The 27890-nt window shown below is 37.7% G+C and overlaps 1 protein-coding gene across 1 annotated transcript in view; it reads right to left on the reverse strand.

Moving 5' to 3' along the window:
* Positions 1-27890, reverse strand: part of HPSE2 (heparanase 2 (inactive)) — a 702164-nt gene that overhangs the window by 234781 nt on the left and 439493 nt on the right. The window contains exons 5-6 of the mRNA XM_040254194.1: positions 26290-26461; positions 4812-4859 (exon numbers count right to left, since the gene is read on the reverse strand). Coding sequence (XP_040110128.1) covers positions 4812-4859; positions 26290-26461 — 220 coding nt within the window. The remainder of the gene's footprint in view (positions 1-4811; positions 4860-26289; positions 26462-27890) is intronic.

Genomic DNA, 27890 nt, shown 5'->3' on the forward strand with positions numbered 1-27890 from the left:
CTGAACTGAACTGAACTGATTATAGTATTTCTTGTAGCACAGGTCTGGTTGACTTTTGTTTGCCAAAAACATCTTTGTTTCACTTTCATTTAAAAAAAATATTTTTTTCAGAAAGAGAATTCTAGCTTGACTTTTTCTTTAGCACTTTTTAAAAGATGTAGTTCCACTGTTTTCTGTCCTCCATTGTCTCTGATGTCAAGTTAGCCATCAGCTGTGTCTTTGTTCTCTATGCTGTCATTTTTGTCTGAATACTTTGGAGATTTTCTCCATCCTTTTGTTCTCAACAATTTAATTATTATGCCCAGGTGTTATTTTCCTTGTATTTATCCTTCTTAGGGCTTGCCTAGCATCTTGGTTCTATAAGTTAATGTTTTTCACCAAATTTGAGAGAAGTTCAGCTTTGGCTTCTTAAAGGTTTTATGTCCCATTCTCTCTCTCTTGTCCTCTGGATTCTAACTGCATATATATTACTTGATATTGGCAATGAGGCTCCTGAAACTTTGATAATTTTCTTCCAATATTTTCTCTGTTCTTAAATTATATAATTTCAAACGATCTATATGCAAGTTCACTAACCCTTTCTTCTGTATTTTCTAATCTTTTAGCAAGCCCACCCAGAGAGTCTTTCATTTCAGTTATATTGGCCATGCTGCATGGCTTGTAGGAACTTAGTTCCCTGACCAAGGATCAAATCCATGCCCCTTGCATTGGAAACGTGGAGTCCTAACCACTGGACTGTCAGACAATCCCCATCATTTCAGCTATTATTCTGCTTTTCTTTAATAATTTCATCTGGTACTTTTACATATATACTGTTTCCATGTTACTGCCAATATTTCCCTTTGTATTCACTCAAGATGGACATTTTCTCTTAATTATTTGAATATATTTGCAATTCCTTCTTTAAAATCCTTGTCAGCTAATTCTATTATCTGGGTCATCTCAGGGTTTCTAGTTATTGTTCATTCTTGGCCATGGGCCACATTTTTCTGTTTCTTTGCATTCCTAGTAATTTTTAAATTGTAAATTGTATATTGGAAAGTGTGGATGATATGCTGTAGAAATAGAAGAGTGTTAGTTTGGGATCTAGTAGGCAGTTGGATGAGTAGCTGGTCTTGTGGCAGCTGCAGTTTAGAATTTGTTAGGGTGCCTCTAACAATTTATATTACACATGTTGTTTACACATTAGACTTAAGGCAAATCCTTAGTCCTGGGACACAGACTTTACTCCTGGGCATAAGTCTTTTAGTTTTCACTGGAAAGCATGAGCTGTTTATCAGGCCCCTCTAAACTTGTGAGATTCAAAATTTAATCTCTGTCCCTCATGTGACAGACAGCAGCTGAAATTTCTGTTCAACATTTTCAGACTTCCAGCTGTTGTTTTTTACCAAGCTCCTTGGAGTCTCCCTTATATATGTACAGTTCAGAAATTAGGCAAAGATTTGAAAGAAAGTTTATATGCATATTTGGTGTGTTGCCCCATAGCTTCTTCCTTATGAGATTTCTACCTTTTGACTCCTTTTTCCAACATCTCAAGCCAATATGACCATGTGTTTATTTTGAGTTTAAAGCCATCTCATACTGTATGGATTCTTAAGTAACCACAGATCTCACCAGTGTCATTCACTTCTTTCAGGGATTGAATAACTTCCTCTAGCTCTTTGATCTCTCTTCTGGATGTGTGTGTATTTGTGTGTATTTATTTATTGATTGATATTTGTTGTCCAGATTTATCATTGGTATTTGATATAAGCTATTCCACCATTCCTATAATCCGAACTTCATCTCACTAACTTTTTCTGGGTTTTTGGCATGGGTTGGTGGGCAGAACAAATCAAGTTGTGTAAATCCAAGAGCATGAAAGTCCAAATCAAAATAGTCTAACTATATAGACTTATTTATTTATGACTTCAGACTCAGAGTTTGGTTGTTCAGGCTCCAAGCTCAATATCTCGGTACTTTGGCTACCAACAGACAGATGTATAACAACGAATTCTAGGCTCTTTTTCTTCCTGACAATGACTCTTGATTTACTTTACATTATTAAGAAATTTTCACCTCAGCATACTCAGGGTTAGAAAAACATGGCATTTGGCTTTAATTTTCACTGAGTCCTTCTAGCCAGGATTTCTTAGAATTGTTCTGTGACTATCCCAAGTCTTGACTGAAGATTATGGCTGTAAGGAATAAATGGCGGAGACAAGGTATTACTTGTTGTCCCCAAATGAGTGTTGATCATAGAGCCAAAAGAAATGCAACCCCATGCCTTCTTTGGGGGTATTTTTAGAGTAGATACAAATACACGATATTTATCTTGAGAGATGGCCAATATTTTTTAAAAATAGCTAATAAACTGTATTTGCAAAAAAAATTATTTTTCCTTTAAAAAAATACTTTGCTCACTTCACTGCATTTGTACTATAAGTACAAGTACTATTTGTACTTGAGTAGGGGAGAAAAAATTTCTCTGATCCCTCCCTGTCACCTATGATAACAGAACAAGCCCTACATTCTTATCCACTAATTTTTGTACACTGATCTCATTACTTCTCCTTAAATACTATAAAGTCTTCATTCTTTAGTCTTTATGCTACATTATCCAGATAGCTTTTGATGAAGACCCTGAAGAGGATTTTATCCACCCCCCCACCCCCCCACCTAGAATGTAATGGGCTTCCCTGCTGACTCAGTGGTAAGGAACCTGCTTGCCAATGTAGCAGACTCAGGTTCAACCCCTGGGTCGGGAAGATCCCCTGGAGCAGGAAATGGCAACCCACTCCAGTATTCTTGCCTGGGAAATTCCACGGACAGAGGAGTCTTGCAGGCTACAGTCCATGGAGTCACAAAAGAGTTGGACATGACTAAGCAACTAAACAACTATAGCAACTAGAATTCCAGTAAAGGATCACTGACTGGTTACTAAAGCAGTACCAGTTAAGAGGAGCCCACGGAGTGAGCAGACCCAGCTCTGAACCCAAAATCTGCCACTTTTTGTAATCTTTGGATTTTATACACCTTTCTCTAAGTTGTAGAAAAATAGGGCTAAAAACAGTCCTGATCTCATTTACTTGTTTCGAGGATCAGATGTAGTAATATACATTAAAATTTCTACCACATTGTTATTATTATTATCCTTGTTGTTATTTTCTCCCATAGTAAATGCCTAATTAACAATTGTCCAAATAAGCACTTGTTGAACTGAATAAGCATTGTTTTGGTAAAAGATAAAACACACAAATTACAAAAAACAGTATGAAATAAACAGTAATTATAAGTTATGGTAAGTACTATGGAAAAACAAAGACAGAATTAAATAGGAGTTCTATTTTAGATAGAATCATCAGGGACGGCCTCTTGAAGGAGGTGATACATAAGCTGAATCTTAGGAGAAAAGAAGGAGTCAGCTACACAAAAAATAAAGAAAACAACATTCCAGGCAGAGGGAATGATACATACAAAGTTCTTGAGGCAGACATTCATGTGAATCCTCTACAAACTGAAAGACCTCACCAGTGCTGTGACAGAAAGAGTACGGGCAGGGTGGGATCAGCAGAGAGCAGTGACCGGACATAAAGGGCCTTAAAGGCCAGAGTAGAGAGTCTGAGAGTCTGGCTTGTGGTCTACATGCAAAGGGAAGGAACTTGAGGGAATTTAAGCAAAAGAATGACAAGATCCTCAAACCCACCCAATCCAAGGCTCACAAAGACAAACCGAAGGAGAATAAGAATTTCTGGAAGTATTTGGAATTTCTTGTTTATAGAAACTAAGAATATAAATGTAGAATAAAATATTTTTCATTATGGTTAGAGTTATTGATTCTCAACAACCAGAAATTCTTTTAGGATACTTAATAAAATTACATTCACTTTTCTTTGTTTCATAACTGTCATGAATCCTAAGGGATTCTGTGACCCACTTAAAACGAAGGACAGACAGAAGGAGTAAACATGCTAAGCAGGCAGGATTAGAGTAACTCAGAAAGATGGCCATAGCTGACAGCTATGAGGGCCCAGAATGGGAATGCATGTCTGAGCTGTGAGGATCACATTAGATGAGAGATGATTTGAAAGATGCTATGTGACAGATCTCTTACAGAAACGAAGGGCAGGATTCCAGTATAAAATCGGTGAGACACTGTGAGATGCTGGACATTCCAGCACAAATTTCATAAGGGGACTTAAAGAAAATTTAAATTTATATATCAGATAACTATCTTTACCAGTCAAGCTACCCTCGAGTAACAGGTCTCTGCCATTGTAAGTTTATTCCCTGGAACGTTGATCCTTTCTCAAAACTGCTCTCTCTCTCTTTATATATATATATGTATATATGTGTGTGTGTGTGTGCGCGCGCGCACGCATGTGTATTACTTGCTTCATATTAGTGACTGTCTTGGTACTAAATAAGACTACTGCCATTAATATAATGAAGTGTTTCTATTTTCTTATGATATATTAGATAATTAAAACTATTTACTCTCTTAAGGAAATTTATTCCCCCCGAAAGAGCTTAGGGTGGCATGCTTAGATTCCCATAACCTGTACACTAATGAAAGTTTAGTTTAAAAGTGTACACAATAGCTAAGCTTTCCAAAATGTTACCCTGTTTTTGTTTTCATTTTTGGAAACAATAAAATTATATTACTATGAGAGCCTATGTATCATAATAATAACTTTGGAGTTAATTTTAACTATTTTTCTTGGAGGATGAAGGATAGTTTATTAAATATCAGTTATAACTTCATGACAACTATTTATCTTTCATTTCACAGCATTTGGAAATAAGTAAGAGCAAAAAAGGTGAATACCTACTGTTGCCAGGTAACTGCATCCACTGTGCTTCCTGCCACCTTCATGAATCTGTAAGAAACAGAAAAAAAAAAAGATGTTGCAACTTAGAGTAAGCCATATCCCCAGGGATGAAATAAGCTGAGACATAGATCAGGCCAATTCCTGGGCAACTGTGCTTTCTGAGAGGGTCCACCTCCATGGTCTATCCATAGCCTTTGAAGGTCAAAAGGTACAGAAGGTGAAAGCAATCACAATTCCAGCTCTCCATACATCCTTTACCATCTGGAAATCAATACTCCAAGATAACATTATGTCTATGTCTGTTTTCCCAATCTCATGCCTGATGGCTCCCACATTGCTTTCCCTGTGATCACCACCTATCTTTTCCATCTCCTATTTTCTGAGGACTTTGAGATCTACTAAGAAATAAACAATAACATTTTCCAAGGAAGACAACACAACATATGCCTTTGAAAACCCTCTCTTCCTATAGAGAAAATGGGAAAACACAGTTTACTTATGTAAGTATAAGTCGCTCAGTTGTGTCTGACTTTTTGTGATCACATGGACTGTAGCCCACCAGGCTCCTCCATCCATGGGATTCTCCAGGTAAGTATACTGGAGTGGGTTGCCATTCCCTTCTCCAGGGGATCTTCCCAATCCAGGAATCGAACCTGGATCTCCTGCACTGAGTGCAGATTCTTTACCATCTCAGCCACCAGGAAGCTCATGTAAGTATGGTGGTGGTTTAGTCATTCAATCATGTCTGACTCTTTGTGACCCCATAGACTGTAGCCTGCCAGGCTCCTCTGTCCATGGATTTTCCAGGCAAGAATACTGGAGTGAGTTGCCATTGTTAAATATGCAGTAGTGATAGACTGCCACATCTGTCTGAGTGTAGAAACGAACACAACATAGAGAAATTTAACCATTTCTGGAGCAGTTAAATAGAGAACTGAGTTTCCCAATCAGCATGCTCAGCTGTTTTCCTGAAAGGCACTCAGCAAAGTCTTGCTAGCAACTCACCACTCTCCTGTGCCCTTTGAGGTTCCATCAGAAACACTGGGCCAGAAGAAAGCACCCAAGGCCAGACAGATTCCACGTTGTCATTGTTGTTGTTTAGTCCTTCAGTCGTGTTTGACTCTTTTGCAATCCCGTGGACTGTAGCTAGCCAGGCTCCTCTGTACATGGAATTTTCCAGGCAAGAATATGTTTCCTACTCCAGGGCATCTTCCTGATCCAGGGATCGAATCCACGTCTCTTGAGTCTCCTGCACTGGCAGGTAGATTCTTAACCACTTGCCACCTGGGAAGCCCAACTGCCTAGAGAAGTAGTATTTCTAGACACCCTAGGCAGCTCTTTTTTATGGACTCATGCCACCCCTTCTAGGAGCAGGACACAGGTAGCCTCTGCTTTTGGAGCCCATGGATTTCTTTTTTTCTTCTCCATCTCTAGCCCAGAAAAATCGCTTGAATCTGGGAGAGTAGCTCCACTCTCCTCACTATTTCAAGTTCTATGCCCAGAATTCTTTCTTAAAAATTCAAAAGCCAGAAAGGCTTGTACATTCTCTTCTCCATCTTTTCATGTCCCACCCCGGAGCCAATAAGTACACAATCAGCTATCTGCTTGAATAGAGAGGAGGAAAATGGAAAAGTCCAGGGAGAGGGGAAAACAGATTAGGATCCAAAATACTATCCCTGTCACATATGCACTCTAAGCTGCAGAGACCAAGTAGGAATACCCAAAAATTAAGAAGGGAAAATGAAATTGAGTACCCCCTTCCCAGGATATTTCAGAAATTAGAAAGCCTAGACAAACTTAGACATGTGTCATTAAGTATTTGGTTGGCAAAAATGTTTGTTTGGGTTTTTCCATAAGGTGTTATAGAAAAGCTAAATAAACCCTTTGGCCAGCCCTGCGTGTGTGTGTGTTTACATGGGCTTTACTCTTACGAAATTATTTCTAAAATCTCTGAAAAGTAAAATCATCTCTATTTACATACAAAAATGATCATAATGAAAATTACACTGACATTTATAGTGCTTTCTCATTAAAATTTTTTTTAGTTTTCTATGTGTATAATTTCACATAACCCTCAAAACAGCCCTGGTAGGCAGATATTTCTAATAATATAGTGGAGGTGGCTAAGTCACATAGAGGTTATATGACTTGTTCAAATTCATATCGTAATGCAGACTAAATTCAGTTTTTCTGATTCCAAATGATATGTTGTTTTCAAGCTGTTTTCACTAAGGCCAAGAAGTACATAACAACTCTAAAATGCCAAAAAAAAAAAAAAAAGTTGAATTTTTGCCTTGAGAAAGCACTACCCTATATTTTTTTAAAAAGTAAAAAGGCTTCAGCACCTCATTTGCTTGTTGACTTCCTCTCACAGACTTGAGCATTTCAGTGTTATCTGTAAGGCAAGGAATGTACTGGAGCAAAAGTGTCGAAAGGTGACTGAGTCAGAGCCTCTGCTATGCAACAACCACAGTAAAGCTGAAAAGACAGACAACGAGACAAATAAGCTAGCAGTGCCTTTGTGCTGCGCTACTGGTGTGAACTAACTGCTGGGGGAGAGCGGTCAAGGGAGTAGCTAGCTCTACCTTCTATGGTGTTAAGAGAGGGATAAGCACTGAGTAAAGCTTCATATCTCACAAGACGTTGAATCTCATATTGAAAGAAGGGTAGGGTTTTGCCCTAAAAAGCAGGTCAGGCATAGGAACAGCTTGAGTAAAGCCAGATAGAGTCAAGGTGAGTATTTTCTCAGGAGTCCAGGATATGTGGATGTCAGAGGACAGGTAGGAAGTTATCTGACAGACTGGTCAGATAACTGGTCCATGATGCTGACACATCTGGCCTTTATTCATTCCTTAACATCCTGGTACAAGTTGACATCTTATTTATCTGTGTATTATTAGCACCCAACACAATACTGTAAAATACAGCTAGCTCCTCCTGCCTGTTGGATTTATCCTGTGCTTAAGCAAGTGAGGGTGTATCAGGCTCAAACATGAGTTTTAAGAAGATCACTTCGGCTACAGTAAAGGTGAAAAGTAGTGGTGTGGATAAATTGGTGGGAGATGACTACAGAGTTATGGGAGGCTTTGAAATTTGGGAATGAATAAAGACACAATTGAAAAAACACTGTTGGTGCATCCAAGAGGGTTTGGCAAGGGTGAGTTTAAGTGAGGAAAGGGTGTAAGACAGAGTGTGAGAGAGAATTCTGAAGTTTTAACTGCAGTAATGCCATTGCCTAAGACGGGCAATACTGGGATAGACTTTAATGCTGGCGTTGCTGAATGTATTCCAATTCTTCTGAAAATGCCACAAAGAACTTGAAGCAAATGGTCACTGATGATAACAGTTATACATTCACAAGAAAATTAGGGGTAAAATGCCCTTTATGGCTAAAAGGTTCTGGACAGGCAATTAAGAACACATCAAATTTGGTGTCTTAGAAACTGGAAACTTGTCTTTTATGATACTATGATCTGGAGTTCCTCATATGCTTTGGATAGTTTGTTCTGCTAAAGGTTGATAATTAAGTCTTTAAATAACCTTCCATTATCAAAAGTTATACTACAAAAAGAACGGGAAAACTAGCATTAGCATCAGGAGCATTTAAAGTAATGCAAAAGTTCTCTCCCCACACTCCTACCTTATCCTCAAAGAAAATCTATAATTAAATACAAAATACACTGGATCCATATATGTAATGTTATATAGTTTACAGAGAAATATTTTTAAATTGAGTGTAGGAAAAGACCTACCATGACCTGGACTGGGAAAATCAACTTATTCTTCCTAACCTAATTTACGGGTTTGATGAAATTCTTTTTTTTTTTTTTTTTGATGAAATTCTAATTAAAAAAAAAAATCCCACCAGATATTTTTGAAACTTTGCAAAATCATTCTAACATTAATCTGAAAGAAGCCAAGAATGTTCTGAAGAAAAATTGGAATACCAAAGGGATATTTATTTGATCTACCACATATTAAAATACACCATAAAACCTGCAATTATTAAAACATTCCTAGGAGTTAGTCAGGAGATCTTAAGAATTAGTAAAGAGATCAGGAATTAGTAAGGATATCTATGGAACAGAAGGGGATTTTTATAAAAATTTATATATAAGAATCTATTACATGGAAAAGAATTTAGTATGTGAAAAATTGAAGCATATTTTTAATGGTGTCATGTGATTTGTGACTATTTGGAAAAAAAGTAAAGTTAGATCCTTACTTAAGGTCTTATTTTGTAAAATAAATCAAAATATTAAAATATAGTTTTGTTTCAATATAATATTTTAAAAATATGACCATCACAATTTAATATGTTTAGACCAATATTATTATTTTAACTTTGGTAGCACATTTAAGCAGTAGGAAAGTTGAGGGAAAAACATTATTAAATATTTGTTCACATGAAAATTTTTGTAAACTACATTCTTCCTTTTTCTTTCTTAGTAAATTAATGAGAACAACTTCTAAAACATGGGAGCATTTCTACACTTATTCTGAGGAAGAAGAATCTAATTCAGAAATAATGTCAAACAAAATATGCATTTCCAAATACTACTACCAGGATGACTTTTTTCTTGGGGATGGTTTTGGTCACCACCTCCTGTACAATATTAGAACCATCTGTCCATAGTTGTTTAGGCACTCTGTCTTGAGATCTAATCCCTTGAATCTATTCGTCACATGACAGATTTTATTTCCTTGGGCTCCAAAATTGCTGCAGATGGTTACTCCAGCCATAAAATTAAAAGACACTTGCTCCTTGGAAGAAAAGCTATAACAAACCTAGACAGCATATTAAAAAGCAGAGACATCACTTTGCTGACAAGGGTCCCTGTAGTCAAAGCTGTGGTTTTCCAGTAGTCATATACAAATATGAGAGTTGGCCTATAAAGAAGGCTGAGCACCAAAGAATTGATGCTTTTGAATTGTGATGCTGGAGAAGACTCTTGAGAGTCCCTTTTACAGCAAGGAGATCAAACCAGTCAATCCTCAAGGAAATCAAGCATAATATTCATTTGAAGGACTGATCTAAAGCTGAAGATCCAATACTTTGGCCACCTGATGCAAAGCACTGACTTATTGGAAAAGACCTTGATGTTAGGAAAGAATGAAGGCATGAGAAGAAGGGGGTGACAGAGGATGAGACGGTTGGATGGCATCACCGACTCAATGGACATGAATTTGAGCAAACTTCAGGAGATAGTGAAGGAGAGGGAAGCCTGATGTGTTGCAGTCCATGGGTCACAGAGTCGGACATGACTTAGCAACTGAACAACAACAACCAGGATCACTAAACACACTTCTGTTTTTTGAGAAGTATAGAAAATTCACCTAAAATGGAACAAATTTTCTGCTTTCAGAACTCTTTGAATGATTTCTTAAAAATCTAGAAAAACAAAAACCAAGCACAGAAAGAACACTTAAAAGGAAACTGATTAGATAAAACTCCACAGAATAGAAGAATTGTTGACTTCTTCTTAGCCCCATGTTCCCCCTCTGAAAATTAGAATTTTTTTATATCTACTGTGTATCTGTATCATTTCCATACTCTGTTTTTATATCTATACTGGCAATGAGCAAGACGACAAGTCCAAAAAGATTATAAATTTCTGTGTTTAAATCTAACATTGATGGATTCCTCTGCTCCCTAGTTTTGCCTGTTTCTCAGAAACTGGCCCAAACCACATAAATGAATAACTTCAACACAGCTGCAGAATGCTCAGCAATAGTAATATTAGAGGTGGAATAACATGCACAGAGACTAGTGCTGTCAGGAGTGAAATACCACTGGGAAAGTGAAATTCCTTTTAGGGTCCAGTATTATCCAAGGATTTTCAACCATCCACTTCCATTCTAATCCCTAGATTTAGGTCTATGAATGAACAAGTAAAAGACGACCTAGGATGTGAATAATGACAAAAAGGGAACATCTTGGGTTTTCCAAGGTTGGATGTCTCCATATCTGAATTATGAAAGCAGGAATCCTGGATGATTATTTCAGAGAACAGAAGGTGTCTGCCCTCATGCTGATATCCAGTCATGCAAAAAGGGACAAGAGAAGCAAGGGGCAGGGACCTCTACCTAAGGAAATTGGCTAATGCCAGGTAGACCTTTCAGGCAGGTTGAAGGGATCTTTCCCACTGGAGCAAATATGCTGCTATGGAAAAGAACAAAATATCCCCTTACATTGTGAGAGTTCCTTTCCTCCCCCAAGGGACCCCAAATCTGGGAGAGTTTCTTTCCTTTGTTATCCACCTGCACATATGACGTATCTAAAATATTGTTGAGCCTTCTCTCCCAGGGCATATCACAGCTCCCTCTTATAATAAGGCACATCTTTATTCATGGTCTTTGGGGTTTGAATTCTACTTTTGGACCACAGAGTGTAACCCTAAAAACTAGTTTCTGAATTTTGCTCCCAGGAAAGAGGATAAATCCTTCATGAGGAAGTGGATGTCTAAATGACTATAAACATCAATAAGAGTGTAGAAGCCTGATCCTTCTTTTCCTTGCTCACAAAGAGAATCTTTGGTTATGTAACTAACATGAATAAGATGTGAGAGCCATTCTACACAAAAGCTAGGAAAAGCTTGTGAGGAAATTATTCATTTTGAGTTATAGCAAACCATGCATCTTCCATTTAGTCCAAAGCCATTTACATTTCCATGGCTAATTATATATTAAGCTGCTGCTGCTAAGTCACTTTAGTCATGTCCGACTCTGTGCAACCCCATAGTCGGTAGCCCACCAGGCTCCCCTGTCCCTGGGATTCTTCAGGCAAGAACACTGGAGTGGGTTGCCATTTCCTTCTCCAATGCCTGAAAGTGAAAAGTGAAAGTGAAGTCGCTCAGTCGTGTCCAACTCTTAGTGACCTCATGGACTGCAGCCTACCAGGCTTCTCCGTCCATGGGATTTTCCAGGCAAGAGTACTATACTAGGTTAATTATATATTATGCTCTAGAACAAATAAAATGCTGATTTATTTCTCCCCTGGATCTCCTGTTCAAAATGCCAACATTTAGGTCCTATCCCCACACATTCTGGTTTGGTAGGTCTGAGCTGGAGACTAAGAATCATGTTGCATTTTTAAACAAAGATACTCATAGCAGCTCTGTTCATAATAAACAACAATAGGACTAAATGTCCTTCAGTGAGTGAATGGTTAAACAAAGTGTAGTCCACCCATATCGTGGAATACTAACCAGCAATGAAAAGGAACCAATTATTGACACGTACAACAAACTGGTTGAATATCCAGGAAATTATGCTGAGTGGCAATCCAGTCCTAAAAGGTTGTATTTTATTATTCTATTTATATAACATTTTGAAATTAAAAAATTATAGAAATAGAGAACAAATAAGTGTTGGCAGAAGTTTTAAGAAACAGCAAGAATGAGTAGGGTAAAAGAGCTACATGAAAAAAGAAAGAGCTACATGAGATACTCCTGTGGTGATGGAAATTGTCTGTTTCTTTACTGTATCAATGCCAGTGTCCTAGTGGTGATACTATCCTATAGTTTCACGAGAGGTCACTATTGGGAGAAACTGGGTAAAGGGGAATCGGGATTTCTCTGGACTAAATATCATGCTGCATTTTAAAGAAGCTTTCCAGGTACTTCCAACACAGGATGACTATGGGCCACACCTTTTACAAAATGACCTATTAGGATAGGCCATTCATAGAGAAAAAAATAAGGTTCTAAGGGAAAGTAGAATGGGAAAGTGAGGAAAGAAATGCAAAAAAGAAAGTGAAGAAGAATATTTCCCAAGACCATATGTGTTAAATTTTAATCTATGACCCAGGACTCCAGTCTCCTTCTACAATATTCTTTCTATTCCTTATCTGACTTCTCTGACAACAGAAGATGAGAGAAACATCCTTCATCATAACAGTAATAACTGCTAACCTTCAGCTTGGGTCAGGAATTAGGCTGTTTCTCTAATCAAGAAAGAAGTTTTGTCCAGGAAAAAAAAAAAAGAAAAAGAAAAGAAAGCAAGTTTAGAAGTAGGTATTAGCATAATATTAGCATAATTAGCATATGTTATTAACATAATTCTCAGCTAGGGAGCAGACCTTTGCAGTAGCCAGTGCTTCCTTGTTAATTAGCACTGAACAGCTGCTGGGAGGCCTTGCCTCTCTCTAGAGGCAGAGATGGAAATTCTCTTCTTATGAACTAAGAGGAATAAATTGTTTTCTCCTCTTGTATTTTAAGTCATATAACTCTTTCATAGTTGAAATAAAATAGAATGGTTATTAGGAATAACTGTTAATAATAATTTCTCTGTGCACCAAACAGTCCCCAGCTGTGCAACTTCCCACTCTGAACAAGAATTCAGTATAAGTAGGTTTGCAGGCAGGAGCTGTGATCACCCTCACTAAAATGACATGTTATTGCAGCTAATCTTTCTAGTTCTCATCTTAATTCATTTCTTTGAACTGCTTAGAGGGCTACATTGAATCATATGCAAAAAGTCAGTTAGGAAAAAACCTTGCCTTTTTATCTTTGAAATACCCTTGTTTTTAACAATTGTAGCTGACATTTCTTTAGGTGTCAATTGTGCCAGGAACCACACTAAGCAGTTTAAATTCATTATCTCATTTAACTTCATAACATGCCTAAGAAATAGGTAATTTCATTTGCCTCATTTTACCAGTGAGGAGACTGAGGTTTTAAAGAGATAAAAGAATTCCTCAAGGTGACCTTGAGTTGGACCATAAAGAAGGCCAAGCACCAAATAATTGATGCTTTTGAACTGTGATTTAGGAAAAGACGCTTGAGAGTCCCTTGGACTGTAAGGAGATCAAACCAATCAATCCTAAAGAAAATCAATCCTGAATATTAATTGGAAGGGCTATGCTGAAGCTAAAGCTCCAATACTTGACCACATGATGTGAAGAGCTGATTCATCAGAAAAGACCCTGGTGCTGGGAAAGACTGAAGGCAGGGGGCAAAGGGGACGACAGAGGACCAGATGGTTGGATGGCATCACTGACTCAATGGACATGAGTTTGAGCAAGCTCCAGGAGATGGTGAAGGACAGGGGAGCCTGGCGTGCTGCAGTCCATGGGATCGCAAAGAGTAGGACACAACCGAGCAACTGAACAACAACAACAAGGTGACCTAACTAGATGCTGATCTGGGTCTCATCTGGTTCTAGAGGGTATGCACTTTACCATCCTGCTATTTCCACCCTCGTCTTCAGTCCTGCTACACTGACTCACTACAGGAAAACAGAAAGCTGCTGTTAACGTTTTTCTGGAGGAAGGGACCCATGAGGTCAGAAATGCCCAGGGCCCACAAAAGTCATGAGAGCTTGTGTATAGGAACATAGTGAACTTTCCATCCTTACCCACCCATACTGCTTTCATTATTGTCTATTTGCCACTTTGAGTCCAAGTGGAGCCTATAAATTAGCATTAGGCACTTCATAGAAGTTTTGGTAATTAGACACAACTAAAGATAGAAATTCTGGATAGAAAAAGGCAATTTTCCTATTTCTGGTTTGCAGATTATTGAGTTTATAGCATATATCACATGGTCTACTGTGATGGAAAAGACCATTATTTGCTTCCTAATTCTCTTCTGCTTTTATCATCTTTGCCCAAATTAGAATACTTTCCATAGCTTTCTGGGCCTCCATGGGAGCTAAAGGCCCTGTCTAGCTTTCTGTTCTAACCCAGGTTCAAGTTAGAATATGCTACCAGCAACTCTATAGAATGTTAGGATAACTTCCATTCTTCATTCAACAAATTTGAGCACCCACAAAGTATTATACTAGGCTTTTTGCCAGTCCTGAATATACATGAGTAAATACAACAGACAACTTCCTGCTCTCATGAAGTTTATAATCTATATGAAACAAATAATAAATATGCAGTTTTGTGATAAATGCCATAATGAGAACTAACAGTGTGCTGATAGAGAATCACTTAGCAAGGCTATTCAAGAAAGGACTCTGATGGATGAGGTGAAATCAGTAATGTGGCAAGCTGAGAGAATAATTTAGGTAGAAAGAAGAGCATATGTTGTGCAAGCCCATCTTATCCACCCTGCTGAAAAAAAAAAAAGAGAGAGAGAGAGAAGCTTAACACATGCCAGGTCAGTGAGGCTTGAGTGTAGTAAGAAAAAGGGAAATATGGAGAAGAAAAGAATGAAGAGCTGAGAAGCAGCCAGATCATTTGTCATAGAGCCTTGTTGGTATGGCAAGGAGATGCAGTTTTATTCTAAGAGCAATGAATAGTCATTAAAGAGTCTTTATCAAATGACTGACAGCATGGGAATTATGTTTTTAAAACATTTTCTGGCAATTGTGTGGTGAATAGATTGGAGAGGACAGTGGGTTAGTCCAACTCTTTGTGACCAATGGACTGTGCCTGCCAGGCTCTTCTGTCCATGAAATTCTCCAGGCAAGAATACTGGAGTGTGTTGCCATTCCATTCTCTAGGGGCTTTTCCTGACCCAGGGACTGAACCCAGGAGTCCTGCATTGCAGGCAGATTCTTTACCCTCTGAGCCACCAGGGAATGTTACAGAGGACAGGAATGGAAGGAAATAGACCAGTCATGGGGCTATTGAAGTGGTCCAAGTTCTGAGTTCTCCAAATTGTAACTCTTCTGTTATTGTTTTCTCTATGGCCATCTCTCACCTAAAGCAGGGCTCACATTCCAAGTCAGCGTTATCCAAACACATTAGTGGAACACTAGTCTCTCAAGATATTCACTGAAAACAAGACTATGGTCAAATAAATTTTTAAAATTCTGCATGCTAAATACCCTTCTTGGAGATTCAGAATGTAAACTAATGTAATAAAGATGCCAGGAAGTGTTTCAGTACATTTGTGTATTTCAGTATTTCTCAAACTTACTTAACTATGGAAATTTTACTTCCCCCTCCCTCCACATAATGCTATTATTTTGCAGGACTGGTATTTTCCAGAGCATATTTAAGGAAATGCTGCCATAAGTCATTCTAACCAAAGGTTAACTCCATGTGCCTGGTTTACTCGGCCTCCTCTTCTCCACGTCTGTCTGTCCCTCTGCAGACAGATTTTCACATTAAGCCCTTGGCTTGGTGACTCTTTCTTACCTCACCCTCTCTCGACTCTGAGCCTATCTGCAAGGCAAATTCTCATCTTTTCTGAGAGTCCATGTTCTCTGGGTTGCCACTTCCTCACTCGGATTATTCTGTCAATAAGCTTTAATCTGTTTATTGTCTTAGAAAAATCTGTCAGAAGTCTCTCACCTGCGCATGATCCCTCTTTCGTGTGTTTGTTAATAAGCATTGTTCTTTATCAGTTTTTAAAAGGAGTTGGGATGGTGGTACCAGAAGAAAGTGGACCTTGTGATCAGATCACTATCTTCAACTTGAAGCACACCCAATATAGTTTAAAATCACTTTTTGTTTCTACAGAGATATTATTTCCTGAGTATGAATATGTGTTCATTTTGGTGTATCCTTCTTTTGAAAATGTCCCTTTTCTGCATGTGATGGCTCTTGAATGAGAGATGCTAACTGTTCAAAAGGTGGGAATCATCCTCTGTTAATTCCTCCTATTCTCTCACCTCCATCTTACTGAGATATCCATCAGTAAAGCATGTCTATCTTAACTTCTCTCCATTTCTTCTGCCATTACCTTAATCTAATTAAATATACCTCATAGTGAAAACCTCCTTACTGAGCTCCTTTGATTTCTTACTTTTGGACATTATTTGGCACACAAAATATAGTAGATTCTGGTACGTGCTGCTGCCCTTATAAAAGCTCCATAATAGCTTTCCATTGCTCAGAGGATAAAATATACCTCTTTACCATGGTGTACGTGATTCAGTAATCATATGATCCTTGCTCGTCTATGCAGTCTCATCTGCTACTGCTCTCCTTTTGGTCACTCTAATGCCCATCTTTCTGTTGCTCAAATGCCTTAATTTTGTTTCTGACTCAGGACATTGACAAACATGACCAACCACCTCTAACTAAAACTTTCTTCACTTTACACTTTGAACAATTGGTTCCTTCTCATTTTTTCATTCTTGGCTTAAATATATTGTTCCTCAGACAAATTGTCTCTGATTACCTTGTCTAAATAAGTCTTCCAAATCCAGGTATCCATTTAATTCACAGAATTACACACAATTTGGGATAATTTATTTGTTTTCTTATTTACTATGGTTCGGTTTTTTAGGACTTCCCTGGTGGCTTAGACAGTAAAGGACCTACCTGCAATGTAGGAGACCTGGGTTCTATCCCTGCACTGAACCAGGGTCAGGAAGATTCCCCGAAGAAGGATATGGCTACCCACTCCAGGATTCTTGCCTGGAAAATTTCACGGACAGAGGAGCCTGGAGGGCTACAACCCATGGAGTTGCAAAGACTCCATGACTGTGTGACTGCCACTATTTTTATTGTCTTGCTAAGCTCCAAGAGAGTAAGAGTTACTTTGGTTTTATTCGTCAATATAAACCCAACACTTAAGCCAGGATCAAACACAAAATAGGTGTTCAATAAATGTTTATTGAGAGATAATTTACTACTAATTTCACTATAACTTAAAAGCCCCCAAAGAAGCCTTAGTGACCCTCTTTTCACTGAATAACTGCTTTTCTTGACATTGCCACATCACCAAAAATAGACTCAGTCCTCATTCTATACTAGATTCAACAATAAACTCCAAATAAGTTGAAAGAGCCTAACCTTGAAAATTAAGACATTTGTAAAAGGCTAGATAAAATTGAAAGCTTTATCCTAATTGTATAAGGAAAGAAAGAGAGAAGACAATCAATATGAAAATAGACAAGAACAACTATCATAAAAAGTAACTTCTGAAACAATAAAAACATATTTCAAAGTAATAAGCAATACATTAAGATAAAATTGTCATTACATACATGATGCATAAAGGTTTGAAAAAGAAAAGCAGAGAAAAATGATAAAACCCTAAAGAACACTACTTCATGCCTTTAGATAAAAATCAATAACTGGGAAGAGCCACTTCCTGAATGAGGAAATGAAAATAATAAAACATGCATTTTATTAAGTACTTCCCATATTCCAGGCAACATGGTAGTCCCTGAAGACACAAACATGAAGATTCTATCTCTGCTTTTTCATATCCTAACTGGGGGAAATAGTCCTGTATAGTCCAGTAAATACCTAAGTAGTTTTAAACTTAAAAATTAGTTTGGTTCTAAAAAAACTAAAGCTGTTCCTGCATTCTGAAAGCTGCAGAATAAATAAAACATTGACTGAGTTCTGGTCCTAGTTGACAGTCTGTTGGGGGAGGCAGATATGTAAATAAAAATTATCCTCAATTTGGTAAGTACTATAGCAGAAAAGTAAAGTACCGTATAAGGACAGAAGGGGGTGACAAGAAATCCTGCCCCAAGTTGTGAGAGAAGATCTATTGGAAAGAAGAAAAATGAGGGAAGAGAGTGGTATTCCAAAGAAAATGATACAAATTAAAAAGGTAAAAAAGTATGGCATCTTCTAAGATGGACATATATTTTTGATGTACTGAGGGCAGGTTGTGCAAGGGTATGTAGCTGCTGACTAGCTGCAAAGAAGGCAGGCACTGGACCCTAAAGGCCAGGGGTGCATGTGAAAGGGTTTGAATTTCAAGTAAGAGTGACTTGACCGCATGTTGCATTTTTAAAAATCTAGGTATGGAGAAATCTGTTCAAGAAGAAAAATGATAAGGTTTAAAATAAAAATGAAAAGATGGGATATGAGTGATACTAACAAGTCAGAAATAACAAAACTTAATAACTAACTAATGATACTTGCTCCTTGCAAGGAAAGCTATGACAAATCTGCACAGCATATTAGAAAAGCAGAGATATCACTTTGCTGACAAAGGTACCTATAGTCAATGCTATGGTTTTTCCAGTAGTCATGTACAGATATGATAGTTAGACCATAAAAAAGGCTGAGAGCTGAAGAACTGATGCTTTCGAATTGTGGTGCTGAAGACTCTTGACAGAGTCTTAGACAGCAAGGATATCAAACCAGTCAATACTATAGGAAATCAACCCTGAATATTCATCAGGACTGTTACTAAAGCTAAAGCTCCAATACTTTGGCCACCTGATCCAAAGAGCAGCCTCATTGGAAAAGACACTGATACTGGGAAAGATTGAAAGCAAAAGGAGAAGGGGGCGGCAGAGAATGAGGTGGTTAGATAGCATCATCAACTCAATGGACATGAATTTGAGCAAACTCTAGGAGATAATGGAGCACAGAGGAGCCTGGCATGCTGCAGTCCATGGGGTCACAAAGAGTCAGACATGACTTAGTGACTGGACTCCAACAACAAATGGAGTCTGTGAACAAAGGAAAGGAATGCATCTAAAATGCCCACCTAGTCTGCGCCTCAGGCAAAATGGTTATTGAGTCATTAGGCAAATGTGGGATAAGGGAAAAGGAGACGACAGTAAGTTTTCGAAAATGTTTGGTTCTTTTCACAGTTTACAGGATTCAAATTTAAACAACCATGACATATAATCTTGCATTAATTAAAATACAGTACATTAATAAACATAATACTCATTGCTGTGGGATAGTGGGGGAAAAGATACACTGATACATTACGGCCCTGCAACCTGGTGAAACTGTTCTGAAAAGAAATCTGGCAACAAATACAAGAGCCATAAAAATTATCATATACTCTGATCCAGAAACTCAGCTTTTTTGGAATACAGCCCAAGGATGTAATTCAAAAGAAATAAAAAAAAAAAAACTATTTGTATAAAGATGTTTACAACTGTGGTATATATTCCAGACAAAAACTGGAAACAGCCCAAATGCCCAACAGTGAGGGGTTGTTTAGGCAGACTCAGTACATCAGTGCACTGGAATATTTTATTGGTATTAAGAATGACAAATATGAGAACTATGTAGAAATAAGGAAAGGGCAATATAAAACAATGAGCAAAGAAATGCAGAATTTAAAATGATGCATGTACAATGATCACAGCTATGTAAAATTTTATCTGTATAACCAGGAGGACTGGAAAAACTACAGAGCTGGTAATTTAGAGTGCTGACATTTTTGTTATTGTTAGTTGAGTCACTGGGAATATTTATGCATTTAAAGTTGCATTGCACTGTGTATTTAGTACATATACATTAAGAAAGGTAAATCTCCATTTTTTCAGGAACATAAGAAAAAAAGTGTTCATCAGTATCTTTCCTTCTTGCCTTATGTAATTTTTTCTAGCCTCTTGAGTCCTATTAGTCTTTAGATGTATGGGAAACTAGGCCTTACCATTTGTCACCATACTACCTGGTCAGATGCTCATTTCTTTCAACTGTCTCTTACGATTGTGTCCAAGTTCTTATTCACAACGAGCTAACATCTATATGCTCACAGTTACACCATGTACACAAACTAGGATGCCTTAACTATACATTATATACTGTGAGGAAGTGTCTCCTCAGTATGATTTTTTAATCTTTGACGTAGAGAAATATTTGTTTCTTACCTTCTGTTACCCTGGTGTAACTATCTCCCTTAAATGGGCCTTTATTAAATATAAAGTCCAATTCCTCTGGATTCTATTTCTTCTAGCCTTAAAAGACTTCTCATTTGGTTATATCCTTCATCTCTTATACCATCTAGCTCTTCTCTCCTATATAAGTCTCAACATACAAACCTGTTCTGCTATCTCCCACATTAAATTAAATGGAAAAATGCCATTATTTTCCTTGACTCCAAGTCTCCCTTCATTTTTCTACTCTCTTTCACAGTACAAATTTTCCTAAGAGCTGTCCACATTATTGTTTCCAATATCTCACCCCTCATTCACTCTACAAACTATTGCGATCTGACTTCAGTTTCACCACTCCACTGAATTATATTTTTCAAGGTCACCAACAACCTGCATGCTCTCAGGTTCAATGGCACTTTTCTGTCTTACTATCACTTGTCTTCTTGGCCTTCTAGCAGCATCCCCTCTGCTTCTTTGGTTCCTACACCTCTACCTCTCCCTTTCCTCTTACATATGAGGCCATCCCTCTTTTCTCACATCTCTGAAAGTTCCTTTGAGCTCTCTCCTAAGCCTTTGGCTCTTTTCTTTCTATCTTCTAACTAATCTCCTCTATTTCCATTGTTGTTGTTTTTCAGTTGCTAAGACATGTATGACTCTTTGCGGTCTGGTATTCCCATCTTTTAAAAATTCTCCACAGTTTGTTGCAATCCACACAGTCAAAGCCTTTAGAGTAGTCAATGAAGCAGTTATAGACGTTTCTTGGAATTCCCTTGCTTTCTCTATGATCCAACGAATGTTGGCAGTTTTATCTCTGGTTCATCTGCCTTTTCTAAAACCAGCTTGTACATCTGAGAGTCCTTGGGTAAGTACTGCTGAAGCCTAGCTTGAAGGATTTTGAGCATCACCTTACTAGCATGTAAAATGAGTGCAATTGTAAGGTAGGTTGAACATTCTCTGGCATTGCCTTTCTTAGGGATTGGAATGAAAACTGACCTTTCCAGTTCTGTGGCCACTGCTGAGTTTTCCAAATTTGCAGACATATTGAGTGCAGCATGTTAATAGCATCACCTTTTAGGATTTTAAATAGTTCAGCTGGAATTCTATCACCTGCACTAGCTTTGTTTGAAGTAATGCTTCTTAAGGCCCACTTGACTTCACACTCTAGGTGAGTGACCACACCATCATGGTTATCTGGGTCATTAAGATTTTTTTGTATGGTGCTTCTATGTATTCTTGTCACCTCTTCTTAATCTCTTCTGCTTCTGTTAGGTCTTTGCCATTTCTGTCCTTTACAAAGCCCGTCCTTGCATGAAATATTCTCTTGGTATCTTCAATTTTCTTGAAAAGGTCTCTAGCTTTTCCCATTCTATTGTTTTCCTCTATTTCTTTGAATTGTTCACTCAAGAAGGCCTTCTTATCTTTCTTTGCTATTCTCTGGAAATCTGCATTCAGTTGGGAATATCCTTCCCTTTCTCCCTGCCTTTCACTTCTCTTCTTGCCTCAGCAATTTGTAAAGCCTCCTCAAACATTTTGCCTTTGTGCATTTCTTTTTCTTTGAGATGGTTTTGGTCACTGCCTCCTGTTCAAAGTTAAGAACCTCTTTCCATAACTCTTCAGGCACTCTGTCTACCAGATCTAATTCCTTGACTCTATTCATCACCTCTACCATATAATCATAAGTGATTTGATTTTGGTCATACCTGAATGGTCTAGTGGTCTTCCCTACTTTCTTAAATTTAAGTCTGAATTCTGCAAAAAAGAGCTCATGATCTGAACCATAGTCAGCTCCAGGTCTTGTTTTTGCTGACTGTATAGAGCTTCTCCAATTTCAGCTACAAAGAATATAATCAATCTGATTTCAGTATTGACCATTTCCATGATGCCCATGTATAGAGTCATCTCTCGTGTTGTTGGAAGAGAGTGTTTGCTATGACCAGTGTGTTCTCTTGACAAAACTCTATTAGTCTTTGCATTGCTTTATTTTGAGCTCCAAGGCCAAACTTGCCTGTTTCTCCAGGTATCTCTTGACCTCCTATTTTTGCATTCCAATCCACTATGATGAAAAGGACATCTTTTTTTTTTTTTTTGGTGTTCTAGATGGTCTCATAGGTCTTCATAGAACTTAGGGTCAACTTCAACTTTTTTGGCATTGGTGGTTGGGGCATAGACTTGGATTATTGTTCTGTCATTTTAGAGACTGCACCCAAGTACTGCAGACTTTTTTGTTGATTATGAGGGCTACTTCATTTCTTCTAAGGGATTCTTGCACAGTAGTAGATACAGTGGTCATCTGAGTAAAATTTGCTCATTCCCGTCCATCTTAGTTCACTGATTTCTAAGATGCTGGTGTTTACTCGTCCATCTCCTGCTTGACCACATTCAATATAACTTGGTTCATGGACCTAACATTCCAGGTTTCAAGGCAATATTGTTCTTTACAGCATCAGACTTTACTTTCACTGCCAGACACATCCACAACTGAACGTCATTTCTGCTTTGACACAGCCACTTCATTCTTTCTGAAGCTATTTGTAACTGCCTTCTGCTTTTCACTGGTAGCACATTGGACACCTTCTGATCTGGGGGACTCATCTTCCAATTTCATATCTTTTTGCCTTTTTATACTGTTCATGGTGTTCCTATAGCAAGAATACTGGAGTGGTTTGCGATTCCCTTCCACAGTGGACCATATTTTGACAGAATTCTTCACTATGGCCCATCCATCTTGGGTGGCCCTGCAGGGCACAGCTCATAGCTTCACTGAGTTACACAAGAGTCCCTTCACCACAACAAGGCTGTGATCCTTGAAGGAGCACATGCCCATACACTTATCCAACATATCAAGTCCTGTGGCTTCCACTGCCAATGATACATTCCATTTCCATGTCCCATTTCAGGTTCCTATCATTATGTGTACCACTACAACAGCTTTTCTCACTGATTTCCCGGCCTCCTCTCCAATCTATTTGTCACAGAAGAGACACAGAATACTTTTTGTATAATAAATCAAATTTTTTCACTCCTCAGGTTAGAAATATTCAGTATCTTTCTCACTGTGCTTAGAAGAAATTCTAAGCCCTTTATTATGCCTATAAGTCTCTATATAACTCTTTTTTGTTTAGTTTTTTTAAATTAATTTATTTTTATTGAAGGATAATTGCTTTACAGAATTTTGCTGTTTTCTGTCAAACCTCAACATGAATCAGCCATAGATATACATAATTACTTCTCTAAATATACCTTTCTTTTGTCAGTCTGGCCCCTTTTTCATCCTTAGGCTCTTTGCACATGCTTTTCATTTTTTCAAGAACACTGACACTGTTCATTTCTCATTTTGTCTAGTTAACACTCATTCAAGTTCAAATTATACTTTAATGAATTTTTAAAAATTGAAGTATAATTGATTTACAATATTATATTATTTCTGTTGTATGACATACTGATTCAATATTTTTATAGGTTATACTCCATTTAAAGTTACTGTAAAACATTGACTATATTTCTCATGCTGTACTATATATACTTGTTAGCTTATTTATTTTATACATAAGTTTGTGTTTGTACCTCCTACTCTCCTACCCTTGCCTCGTCCCTTCCCCTTCCCTTCTCTCCACTGGTAACCACTGGTTTGTTCTCTATAAACAGTCACTGGTTTGTGACTGTTTCTGTTTTTTTTATATTTATTAATTTGCTTATTTTTTAGTTTCCACATATAAGTAATAACACAAAGCATTTATCTTTCTCTGTTTGGTTTTTTCACTAAGCATAGTACCCTTCAGGTCTATACATGTTGTTGAAAATGGCAAAATTCATTCCTTTTTATGGATGAGTATTATTCCATTCCAAATTTTTATCCATTCATTAGGTTGCTTCTATATCTTGGCTATTGTAAATAATGTTGTTATGAATACTGGGGTACATATATCTTTTTGAATTAGCGTTTTCATTTTCTTCGGATATATACCCATAAGTGGGATTGCTGGATCATATGGTAGTTCTATTTTTAGTTTTTTGAGGAACCTCCATACTGTTTTCCAAAGAGGCTGCACCAATTTACATTCCCACCAACAATCTAGTAGGGTTTCCTTTACGCTATATCCTCACAACATTTATTATTTGTGGTCTTTTTGATGATAGCCATTCTGACAGGCGTGAGGTACTATCTCATTGTGGTTTTGATTTGCATTTCTCTGATGATTAGCAACGTTAAGTATCTCTTAACGTTGTTCTTCTTACATGTTAATCCTTTGGGGAAGACTTCCAACCACCTAACTTGGTCAAATCTCAGGATTTACAGTCATTCATAGAACCTTGTTCCTCTCCTTGTTATTGTTTCAGTCTTAAGTTGATTATTGCCTATGTCTCGCACAGTACCTGGAACATAGCAATTACTCAAGAAGTATTTGCAGAATGAATGAATTACTGATACAAAGTCATGCAACTGAGAAGACACTATTAGTCCCATGAAACTATATTAATCAAATCATTAAAGAAAATGTATAATCTAAAAGAATAACTATGTGGACTTAGTTATTGGCTTTGCTTATGTATTATGAACTATGAAAATGTTCTAAATATGTGATTCTTATCCCCTAATTACAACATGTAAAATAAGGCCAACTTCTTCATCACCATCGCCCCCCCCCCACCACATACATGGGATAATTTAAAAGTTCAATTTAAAAAAAAATAATAAAAGTTCAGCAAAAGTATACAAAAGGAAGCCCAGAGTTGTACTTGTAGGTGGGAGTAAAGGTCAGAAAAGTTGTTCTGCAAGATAAAAGGGAACTTTCTACTGAGAGAGAAGGAGAGGGGGGAAAAAAAAGAAGGGTAAAGGAAGGAGAGGAGTTAATATACAGGCTTGGGGATTCTTTGTAAAGAGGAAAATGCCTAAAATTAAATTTCAGGCTGTTAATATTACAGTGTAAATCCTTCCACCTTCCCAAGCCTTTAATAACGTCTGCTATGTTAATTAGCTTAGATCAAAACCAAGCTACCACAAAAGGGAGAGAGTCCTAAGAGCCGTCAAGCCAGAAGGACGAGTAAGGAGGTTAGCCATAGGTTTCTTTCTACTGGAATATGTCTGTTTATACTGGTATAGCATTTGTCTAACCTCACTTGGGCTGTACAATGCACTGGAAAACATCTTACTTGTTTTTGAATTTATAGGAATAACCATAACTCTCCCGGAATATGACAGGATGCTGCATAAAACGTATGCCAGATGAACTCCTGCCTCTCCCAACTTCCTTGTCCCCACCCTTCCAGGTATAGTCACATCTCCACTTTGGGTCTTGCATTCAACATCTAACCTCAGTCTTCCTCATGCTATTCCCTCTGACATTCCCTCCAACCCTGAATAATTAGACTCAACATGAATGAATATTCATCCCACTTATTTTATCTGGGCCTGGCCCACCAGCAGCACTGGGGAAGACAGCATTTAACATAGTGACCATCCACAACCAATGCTTAATAAATGATTGTTTGATTCAGTCAAAATTAAATAAATCATATGATAGTAATTCTCTAGAATACCTAACAAATTTGTCAAGCTGTGTTTTAATGTACAGATGTTTGTAGTGTTTCTCAACTTTTTAACCTAGTTCCACTATCCAGGATTTTGTTTTACTTTCTATAAGAGTTCCCAAGAGTATAGTAGATAATATTTTGCCTTTTAAAAAATATTATTATATTATGCAATGCTATAATATTAAATGTGCTTTTTAAAACAACACATCCTTTCCAACCTGTTTTGGAGTTTGTGATATTCCTCCCAATCCCACCCACTTCTGCTGACTGTGAAAGGCCCAGAGAGATAAGTTCTTGCACTGTTTGTAGAGAATCCTTGGTTTATGGTGGGAGTTGTCACTTTGAATGAGTCTCTCTGTCCTTCTTAAGACCAGAAATAACCAGGAAGAGTACAAATACATTAACTCATTACATGTAATGAACAATGTTTTAAAAACTGCTAAATAATCTGACCTACCCATCTAGAAGGGCGATGACGTTTTTCCTGGGCCGCCCAATATTAGGGCCATACAAGCTGGCTCTGGAGTATATCCGGATGGGTTGCAACAGGCTCTTCAGCTGGATGTAATCCTTTCCCAACTGGCTGCCATTTACTGCCCGGCCATGCATGGTCCGATAGTTATTTGGTTCTAGATTAAAAGCAGACATGCAAGTCAGAGTTGGGAAGAGTGAGGTTCTGCCAACCTTTTCCTAGCCACAGATCTCTCTCCCTTTTTTCTTAACAATGTAAACAAAATAACCAAAGGAGGGTGCAAGCTAGCTTAACTTGAGAAACTATCCCAACAAAAAAATCAAGTGCCATTTTATCATTCTATTTATTTTCAAACTAATCTTCACAAATGGTCATCTAATCCACAGCAGAGAGACCATACTGATTTTCAAATGATAGTTTATAATAAATGGCATATTGAGTTGAACAGTATCCCCCCAAATTAATGTCAGTCTAAAACTTTAGAATGTAATCTTATTTGGAAATAGGGTCTTTGAAGTAATTACTCAAGATGAGGTCATATGGGATTAGGATGTGCCCTAAATCCAAAGACTGGTGTCTTTATAGAGAAAGGAGAGGAAGATTCAGGTACACAGACACACAGGGAGGAAGCCCATGTGTCAATGGAGGCAAGAATTCAAGGGATATTGCTATTCCAAGGCTTGCTGGTAGCTATTAGAAGCTAGAGAGAGCTTCTAATAGATTCTCCAAATCTATTCAGTGGAGATTCTCTCTTAATAGATTCTCTCTTAAAAGTCTCCAGAAGGAATTAACCCTGGCAATGCTTTGATCTCAGACTTCCTAAACTGTGATAGAACAAATATGTCTTGTTTTACACCATTAAGCTTGTCATGACAGGCCTAGAAAACTAATACAAATGGTAAGAAGGGAAAGCTTCATAAAGATGATCCTTGTGTCAAAAAGATAGAAAAAAAATTTAATGTTCAATTATAACAAAGTGGCTGAGTGTAATCCTCTCGCCCAGTTCCTATTAACTTGGTAGTCCTAAAAAGACAAGAAAAGTCCTAAAATCCAGCAGCTCCACTGCTGGAAGAGCTATCTTGATTTGCAATGAAGGACATATCCCAGAGAAGGCCAACATTTTGGTTAACTTGAGGTTTTGACACTGGTAGGGGCAAGAAATAGATCAGCAGACTCACAAGAGATGTAACAGGGAGATTTGGGGAGCAAGGAAATCACTGAGGATTTTGGTAAGCCCACAAATACCCCTCGTAGTCTGGAAAGTTGTTCTCAGGAGGGACTGGAGAGGGCACTAGCTATCCACACATTCCCAGATGAATGTGAAACATAATATACTCATAAAGGATACATGAAAAGGCATGTCAGAGATTAAAAGCCAGTCAGACTTGCAAAATGCCTAAATTTTGAATGTGTTCACAAACCTATACACAGATCTAATGGTAAAGATGAAAGCCTTAACAGCTTTCAAGGTAAGCATAACCTCTGATCATTCACCATCTCACCATTAAACTATGCCAACTCAGAGGCAACCCCTGGGAAGCTGGCTTTTGCAATTAAAAAAATAATTGAAAAATTAAAAAAAAAAA

The sequence above is a fragment of the Oryx dammah genome, unplaced genomic scaffold (genome assembly GCF_014754425.2).
Source record: "Oryx dammah isolate SB20612 unplaced genomic scaffold, SCBI_Odam_1.1 HiC_scaffold_14, whole genome shotgun sequence".
Taxonomy (NCBI): Eukaryota; Metazoa; Chordata; class Mammalia; order Artiodactyla; family Bovidae; genus Oryx; species Oryx dammah.